Here is a 9,209-nt window from a genome sequence, read left to right as displayed (position 1 = left end):
ATATCAAATATTGTATCTTTAAAAAACAATGAAAAGCATACAAAAATAAAATTATAGGCAAAGAAGCTAGGTGGCGTCAAAGTCTTGGGTAAATAAAGAAGTTAGTCCTGTTAGCGCTACACTAAACTAAAACAGACATAATTTGCAGGAAAAGTGTTGTGTGTTCACTAAATACTCCAGAAATCCAACCTGTCAGGCTAATTCTTTTCAGCCCGGATTAAAGAGTCAGGATTTGTACTAATCCAAGCTTTTCAAATTTACTGGATTTTATGAATCACGTGGCATTCTTGTTAACAATACAGATTTTCAAGTGACTCCTGCGTAGATCCTGATTCTGGGCATGCAGGAAGTAGCCTGGGAATCAGTACTGAATAGGTTCAGTGGCTTCAAGCACCAATTGGTAGGCTGAAAAACCTCCGCCCGCCTCGTAATGGACTTGCGGTTAGTAGGCTGTGCCCCTGTCGGCTCAGAGAAGCCCCCACAAGGTGGGAGGACAGCCCCCCCCCCCCCCGCCCCGGCCAAGGTCAGTTAGCACATTAAATCCATATTAGCGCGGCGGTCACCCCTCTTTCCCGGAACTATCCCCTTCAGCTCTTCTGTTAGAGGCTCTCCAGAGAGGCCCTAAATGACAGAAACCTAAACGAGAGGAAATAATTACGGCACTAGGTAATTAATTCTCGGCAACTTAAAACCGCGCAGACTCGCCTAGGAGGCCGCCCCTCCCATCCCCGGCCTCTCCAGGCGTTTCTTCCCTCCGCCTCCCTCAGAGAACGCGGAGAAGAAACGCGAGATACGATCACGGGGCGTGGCCTCATCCTGACCAATGGACATGGGAGGCCTGGCCCTGAGTCTTCCTTTCATTGGCGCAGGATCCCCAAGGCGGCCGGGTCTAGCCGTACTGAGGCGGAAGTCGCGCGGCAGCTGGAATGCGCGCTGAGCCTCTGGTCTGGCAGCGTTTGAGCCGCCATCATGGTGCGGAAGCTTAAGTTTCACGAGCAGAAGCTGCTCAAGCAGGTGGACTTCTTGAATTGGGAGGTCACAGATCACAACCTGCATGAGCTACGCGTGTTGCGGCGCTATCGGCTGCAGCGGCGCGAGGACTATACGCGCTACAACCAGCTGAGCCGTGCTGTGCGCGAGCTGGCCCGGCGCCTGCGCGATCTGCCTGAGCGCGACCCGTTTCGCGTGCGCTCCTCGGCCGCGCTGCTGGATAAGCTGTATGCTCTCGGCCTAGTGCCCACGCGGGGATCGCTGGAGCTCTGCGATTTCGTCACGGCCTCGTCCTTTTGCCGCCGCCGGCTGCCCACCGTGCTGCTTAAGCTGCGCATGGCGCAGCACCTCCAGGCCGCTGTGGCATTCGTGGAGCAGGGCCACGTGCGCGTGGGCCCCGACGTGGTCACCGACCCCGCCTTCCTTGTCACGCGAAGCATGGAGGACTTTGTCACCTGGGTTGACTCGTCCAAGATCAAGCGGCACGTGCTGGAGTACAATGAGGAGCGTGACGACTTCGATTTGGATGCCTAGCGGATCTCCCCTCGCCAGGACTGCATGTATCAGCCAGTCGTCTGTTCTTAAGAACTTGCCTCCTCAGCTACAGGCCACGCACGGAGCCAAAGGGTACGCCCTTTTTCCACGAAATTTTCTTAGCCTTCGGACAATTGGTAATTCAGTGACTGCCGTAAGAAACAATGGGAAGCGGTTTTGGTGCTGCACTGGGGAATTGTTATGTTCTTGGATCTGAAACAGTGGTGTGAATACAAGGATTTGGGATGGGGGAGGACCTACCCCCGCCTCCAGCTTTCCTTTCATTTCCTTGTAACAGGACAGTGTGGTTTAATTTATTTAACTGGAATCCTTGCTCTTGTTCGTGATTAAACTGTGTACAGATGTCATAGAGGTTGGTCTCAAGTTTTCATAAAATAGATGCGATTTTATTGTTCAGAGTTCTTTCTGTTGTTTAAAGGAATGCTTTCCTAATGCCAATAAATGGCCTAACTGCTTTTTAAGTGCAAATTTTTGTCTGGGTTTGTCACACAGAGTCGCATCTATAGGTCTCCTTGAATTCAGGAACCCACAGAAGAATAGTGATGGCAGCTAGCTGCCTGTGGGTGAGACCTGCCCTGAGTTCCACGTGTGGAGGTTGCAGGATGTTGTACAGGGCTGAGCAGATTTGTCAGTTTACTGATCCCTTCCTCAGAATGAGTGTTTTGGCAGAACTCTTCCCCACAGGACTTCCTGTTGCTATTCCAGCCTCAGGAAATACCATATTAGAGGGCTGAAGTGTTTGCTTGCCTAAGGAAATAATCACCCTGTAGCTTGTCTATCTAGCGGTTAGAAGTAGCCCAGGAGGGTCTTGGAAAAATCTTAGGAGTGGAGACCTCAGCAGGCTCCAGGGCTGCCTGCCCAAAGCAGCAGCTGCACAGCTCCTATCCATCACAGCCCACCATCAATACCTGCCCAGCCTTTAATTTAGAGAAAGGTTTGTTGCCCAATTAGAGTGGGTTTTATTGAGGGACACAAAGGGTGGATTGGGAGTCAGGGAGCCTAGCCTGTTGACAATGGAGGAACATGAAGGGAGAGGATCTGTTCTAATGCAGCCAGCTCACTGGTAGGAAGACTATCGCATTTACTCAGTACCACTACAAGGAAAATAACAGAACGCCAAGACCAGTGGGTTGCTTTTCCCTGGACCATCTGCATTTCCCCAGGTGTAAAGCAACATTTGGTGAAGAAACGAGAAGGTGACACTGGAGATGACAATAATAGCAAATGCTTCTACTGTATGTCAGACACTTAGTGCGTTACGTATCTTAATCCGTTTAACCCAACAATTCAGTGATGTGGGGAGCCCAGTTCTCTACTGTTCAAATAAGGGAACTGAGGCAGAGATGGGTCAAACTACCCCAGATTGCATAGCCAATAAGTGGTGGAGCTGGAATGCTTCTTTTAAGAGTTAGAACTGCCATATGACCCAGCAATCCCACCGCTGGGCATACACACCAAGGAAACCAGAATTGAAAGAGACACGTGTACCCCAGTGTTCATCGCAGCACTGTTTATAATAGCCAGGACATGGAAGCAACCTAGATGCCCATCAGCAGATGAATAGATAAGAAAGCTATGGTACATATACACAATGGAGTATTACTCAGCCATTAAAAAGAATACATTTGAATCAGTTCTAATGAGGTAGATGAAACTGGAGCCTATTATACAGAGTGAACTAAGCCAGAAAGAAAAACGCCAATACAGTATATTAATGCATATATATGGACTTTAGAAAGATGGTAACGATAACCCTGTATGTGATACAGCAAAAGAGACACAGATGTATAGAACAGTCTTTTGGACTCTGGGAGAGGGCGAGGGTGGGATGATTTGGGAGAATGGCATTGAAACATGTATATTATCATATGTGTAATGAATCACCAGTCCAGGTGTGATGTATGGTACGGGGTGCTCGGGGCTGGTGCACTGGGATGACCCAGAGGGATGGGATGGGGAGGGAGGTGGGAGGGGGGTTCAGGATGGGGAACACATGTACACCCATGGTGGATTCATGTCAATATATGGCAAAACCAATACAATATTGTAAAGTAATTAGCCTCCAAAAAAAAAAAAGAGTCATGCGGGGACTTCCCTGGCGAGCCAGTGGTTAAGACTCTGTGCTTCCAAAGCAGGGGCTGGTGGTTCGATCCCTGGTCAAGAACAAAGATGTCCCATGGCACAGGGTGTGTCCAAACAAACAAAGTACAAACATTGTCACAGCCAGCCTGTGGGAAACATCAGGGTTTAGAAAGAGTTCCTGAACCTCAGTTTCCAAGCCAGCAGAGAAGCAGCAGCTCTAGACAACATGGTTGGTCCCCAACAGGGTGTAAAGGTTTGAATTGAACAAGGAACAGGCATTGAATTGCCAAGGTTTGACTAACATTCATTGAGGTCCTGTCTATGCTAGGCTGCCGTTTCTTTTCCTAACAATCCTTACAGGTAGGTGGTGGTATTTAGACATTTTCAGTTTGGCAAACAAATTTGGGAGGATAACTTGTCCAAAGCTGGGGTTCGGGTCTAGGCTCATGCAGCTCCAAAGGCCGTATTCTTTTCAGTGCCATTCCTTTAAGAAAGGAAGAAGAAAGAATCCCACTCCTCAGCTCTGGTGGCTGAGCAGAATCTCTTGCCCATTTGAGGAGTGTCCTCAGGGCTCTTAGAATTAGGGATCTTATGGGGGAGAATTTGGTGGTTCTAGAAGGCAGAAACCGCCTATAGCCCTCCAGCTCTCACTAGACCCCACAGGGCAAGGCAGACTGGTCCCTTTGGAGTAGTTGAATCCTGCCTTTATCACTCAAGCAGATACAACTTCAAAGTTCTCATGAAGGAAACTGGGTTTAGAAAGTTAGGAGTAAAATTCAAGATTCTTTAGAAAAGCTATTTCTTCTCTCTTTGGGGGGAAAGAGTGGAAAGAAATAACTTACTAGAACCTGTAACCAGAAACTTTGGGCTTAAAAAACAAACCAAAAAAAAAAAAAAAAAAATCACTGCAAAACAAGTGATTCGGAAGGCTACCAGGTCTGTGCCCAACTAGCTGTGTAACGATTATTTTACTTGGCCTCTATGTGCTTCCATTTTCCTTGTCACAAATATGGTAATATAGAGTGGGGGGAAAGAATGGGAAATATTATTTAATGGGTCCAGAGTTTCTGATTGGGGCAGTGAAAAAAAATTGGAAATAGATAGTGATAATGGTTGTACAACATTGCAAATATAATGCCACTGAATTGTACACTTAAAAATAGCTAAAATGACAAATTTTGTTATACACACACACACACACACACACACACACACACACCTGGGGAAGGAAATGGCAACCCACTCCAGTATTCTTTCTTGGAGAATTCCATGGACAGAGGAGCCTGGCAGGCTACAGTCCATGAAGTGGCAAGAGTCAGACGACTTAGCAACTAAGCAACAACAAGTTTATGACTTTCCAGGCAACAAACTGATGAACCCAAATGAGCAACATCCTCAAACACACGCAACAACAATATAAATTTTCTTACCTGTGACATCTAGTTTGACAGAATGGCTCCAGATTAAACTTGTAAAAAGTTTAATTTTTCATGTTCTCTCTGCTGCCTTTGATTAGTCCTTTACTCTCTTCCCACTTACTTGCCTATTTTTGGTGGGGCTTTGAAACATGTCTTTCTTTACAAAATGACTTGGAGAAATTTCCAATATAGTTCTTTCTTTTTGGAAAGAATAATATCTCACTGGTACATCAGGTCATTTTATCACCGTATGGCTCTATTATTTTCCTGAGTCTTTCCAACTGACTGCTACCTATGGCAACAGCGCCACAATCCGAACCTCTGGAAACTGACCAAGAATTTGGAATCAAGCATGCTAAGGAGGAAACTGAAACTTACAGAAAATATAATGGGCATTCTGTCTCTGATCTCTTAACCACAGAGAAGTAAAGAAGATTCTGTGGTAATTCAGTTCAGGTCAGTCGCTCAGTCAGGTCCGACTCTTGGTGACCCCATGAACCGCAGCACACCAGGCTTCCCTGTCCATCACCAATTCCCAGAGCTTACTCAAAATCATGTCCATCGAGTCAGTGATGCCATCCAACCATCTCATCCTCTGTCGTCCCCTTTTCCTCCTGTCCTCAATCTTTCCCAGCATCAGGGTCTTTTCAAATGAGTCAGCTCTTCTCATCAGGTGACCAAAGTATTGGAGTTTCAGCTTCAACATCAGTCCTTCCAATGAACACTCAGGACTGATCTTTAGAATGGACTGGTTGTATCTCCTTGCAGTCCAAGGGACTCTAAAGAGTCTTCTCCAACACCACAGTTCAAAAGCATCAATTCTTCATCGCTCAGCTTTCTTTATAATCCAACTCTCACATCCATACATGACCACTGGAAAAACCATAGCCTTGACTAGACGGACCTTTGTTGACAAAGTAATGTCTCTGTGGTAATATATAAGGCAAAATTGATATTAAGACTAGGGAGGTGGGAGAGGAGTTCAGGATGGGGGATGTATGTATACCTGTGGCTGATTCATGTTGATGTATGGCAAAAACCATCATAATATTGTCAAGTAATTATCTTCCAATTAAAATAAATAATTAAAAAAAATTTATTACACAGGGGGCAGGAGGGCAAGTTTGTACAAGCTCTCAGGAGAGCGGTTTTACATGTATCAAGAACTTTAGAAACATACATTATACACCTTCTGACCTAGAACTGCCCCTTTTAAGAATTCAGCATAAATAATGGATATTTGCAAAAAATTAATTACAGGGATCTTCATCACCATGTATGTGTGTGTTTAAGTTGCTCAGTCGTGTCCAACTCTGCGACCCCATGGACTGTAGCCTGCCAGGCTCCTCTGTCCATGGAATTCTCCAGGCTAGAGTACTGGAGTAGGTTGCCATTCCCTTCTTCAGGGGAATTCTCCAGGATCTTCCCAACCCGGGGTTTGAAACTGGGTCTCCTACATTGCAGGCAGATTCTTTACTGTCTGAGCCACCAGGGAAGCCCCCAAAATAGAATATAATAGGGAAGAATTGAAAATACGTCTAAAGGGGACCTATTAAATTACCGGATATCTTTATGATGAAGCACAACTATTAAAAATTATTGTAACAAGATATTTAAGGACTCAAAAAGTTAATAAATAAAACGTAAAACAGTACTAATAGTGTCCGCATTTTTTTGAAGACATATAAGCATAGACAAAATAATGGAAAAAATATTGTCTCTGGGTAGTAGTAGTATTGGGTTTTAATCTTTTTCTTTGTGCTTTTCAGTATTTTCCAACTTTTCTATGAAGATTGTGCATTATGCTAAGATAAATTACAGTTTTGTATGATCTCAGTCCGACGTTTATACCTGCAGCAAGTTTTTGGAAAAGAAACAGCTTTAAAAAGCAGTGTTCTTAATCAAAGAGTGACTGAAATGCTCTCGTTAAAGAGAAAAGCAGTGACACTAACCTCTCTTAGAAAGAGGCTTGGACAAAGAGCTCAGGGAACTGAAAGTCATTTCTTCCCCAAATTCAGTGAATCAAGGAAAGGGCAGCTTGGGAATTAATTCCCTGTTGCTGGTGGTTAGGACTCAGCACTTTCACTGTTGGGGCCTGGGTTTGATCCCTACTCTGCATGCTGCTGCAGTGCAGCCAAAATAAATAACTAACTAGGTAGATACTAAAAGTTTCTCATCACAAGGGGAAAAAAAAAAGAATGGTCAGCTTTCCTCAGCCTCTGGGAGCCTGGTGTGCCATCACAACTTAGGCCAGCTTCCTAAGTATTAATGTGTAGATAACTGAAACAAAAGTTTTATAAAACTATGTGTCATTATTAATTTTTTTAAATGCTGGTCCCAACCTACTAAGTTAATTTCACAATCCACTGATGAGTCAAAACCTTTGTTAAAGTTTGAAAAAGTGCCCTTAATAACACTTCAACCTTTTTCAAATTACTATGGTATTTTAACTTGGAATATTTAAGAAATTGTTGTTTCCAGGGGTGGAACATAGGCTCCATCTTTTATTGACTGTTTAATCACAAATAAGCTTCCTCCCACCTCAGAGCCTTGTTTGCTCATCTGTGAAATGAAGATGTGACGATATCACAAAGCCCTCTAATGAGCTTGTGTGCCCAGATGGACTCTTGGGCAGGCCTCATTGTCAAGGGATGTCCAAGAGACTCTGGCTGGATCTGAAGAATCAAAACGATAGGACCGGGATTTCCCTGGCAGCCTGGTGGTTAAGACTTCTGAGCTTCCAAAACAGGGGCCGTGGGTTCGATCCCTGGTTGGGAAATTAGGATCCCACATGCCCTGTGGCATAGCAAAAAAAAAAAAAAAAATTACAGGACCAAGCTGACCTGGGAACGTTGTGGACAAAAGCAGGTCCCAGGCTGCCATTTCCCCCTGAGGCCTTTGCACATGATTTTGCATGTGAGCTATGTCGAGGTAAAAATGCCTCTGACCACAGTAGTCAAGAGCAACTGAGGGTTTGGGGGCTGTACAAGCCAGAGGAGTAGCAACAAAAGGAAAGAAGAGAACTCAGGCCTCATTCTGTAAGTACTTAGGTCAGAGCTTTTGGCATTGCCCAGTTCTGTGCCTACTTAGTCACATGCACCTCTGGTCTGAGCAATTTTTTTTTAATTTATTTATTTTTAATCAAAGGATAGTTGCTTCCTATTATTGTGTTGGTTTGGTCTGGCCAATTTCTGTATCAGTTATCTATTGCCTCAATAACGGTGTATAACAAACCCAACCCAAAACTCAGAGTTAAAACAGTAAGGATTGATTTAGCTCATGAATTTGCAGGTCACCTGGCACTTCAGATCTTTGCTGGGCTCACTTAGATTCTGTGATTGAGTGTGTATTGGATTAATGACTCTGCTGACTTTGACTATGCTGTCTCAAGTCTGGAGGTAGGCTGGCTGGCTGTCAGCTGGTCTAGGATGCCTTGGCTGTGAAAACTGGCAACTTGGCTGAACTGCATTTGTCTCATCCCCCAGCAGCAGCAGTTAACTTGCATGGTATTTTAATATTAGTCTCAAGTTGCCTATGGCTAGTGTGACTGCCCAAGAGTGTGGCTCAGGCATGATGGAAAATTAGCTGTGTCACCACCATGGGCCCCAGGATGAGGACTTGCATACAGTAGGTGTTTAATAACTGCTTCAAATTTAACCTCTTTGTAGTGACCAGCTGGGCTGGATCAAGGTGAGGCAAAGGAGGGACTTCCCTAGTGGTCTAGTGAGCTCCCAACGCAGGGAGCACAGGTTTGATCCCTGGTCGGGGAACCAAGATCCTGCATGCCTCACAACTCAGCCTTAAATGTGGGCTTCCCATGTGGCTCAGTGGTAAAGAAACCACCTGCCAAGCAAAAGACACAGGTTCGATCCCTAGGTTGGGAAAATCCTCTTGAGAAAGAAATGGTAACCTACTCCAGTATTCTTGCCTGGAAAATCCCATGGACAGAAGAGCCTGGCAGGCTATGGTCCATAGGGTCGCAAAGAGTTGGACACGACTTAGCAACTAAGCAACAACAGGGAACTGTATCCTGCATGCTGCAACTAAGATCTGGTGCAGCCATATAAATATTTTTTTTAAAGGGGAGAAGGCACCCAGGGCACTTGCTAGACCCCAAAAATGAGCACCTGCTTAAATTTTGCACCCTTCATTTGTCTCTCCTTA

The 9,209-nt window shown here is 45.1% G+C and overlaps 1 protein-coding gene across 1 annotated transcript; it reads left to right on the top strand.

Annotated features, from left to right (window-relative positions):
- Positions 1-935: 935 nt before the first annotated feature.
- Positions 936-2,013, top strand: IMP3 (IMP U3 small nucleolar ribonucleoprotein 3). The gene has a single exon (XM_086363927.1). The coding sequence runs from the start codon at positions 970-972 to the stop codon at positions 1,522-1,524; it is 555 nt and encodes a 184-aa protein (XP_086220053.1). The 5' UTR covers positions 936-969; the 3' UTR covers positions 1,525-2,013.
- Positions 2,014-9,209: the final 7,196 nt, after the last annotated feature.

Source organism: Bos grunniens, chromosome 21 (genome assembly GCF_055505025.1).
Source record: "Bos grunniens cultivar Pamir isolate PY7600 chromosome 21, Bosgru_T2T1.0, whole genome shotgun sequence".
NCBI classification, from domain to species: Eukaryota; Metazoa; Chordata; class Mammalia; order Artiodactyla; family Bovidae; genus Bos; species Bos grunniens.
The sequence above is the reverse complement of the archived record's forward strand: the minus strand, read 5'-3'. Positions and strand labels throughout refer to the sequence as shown.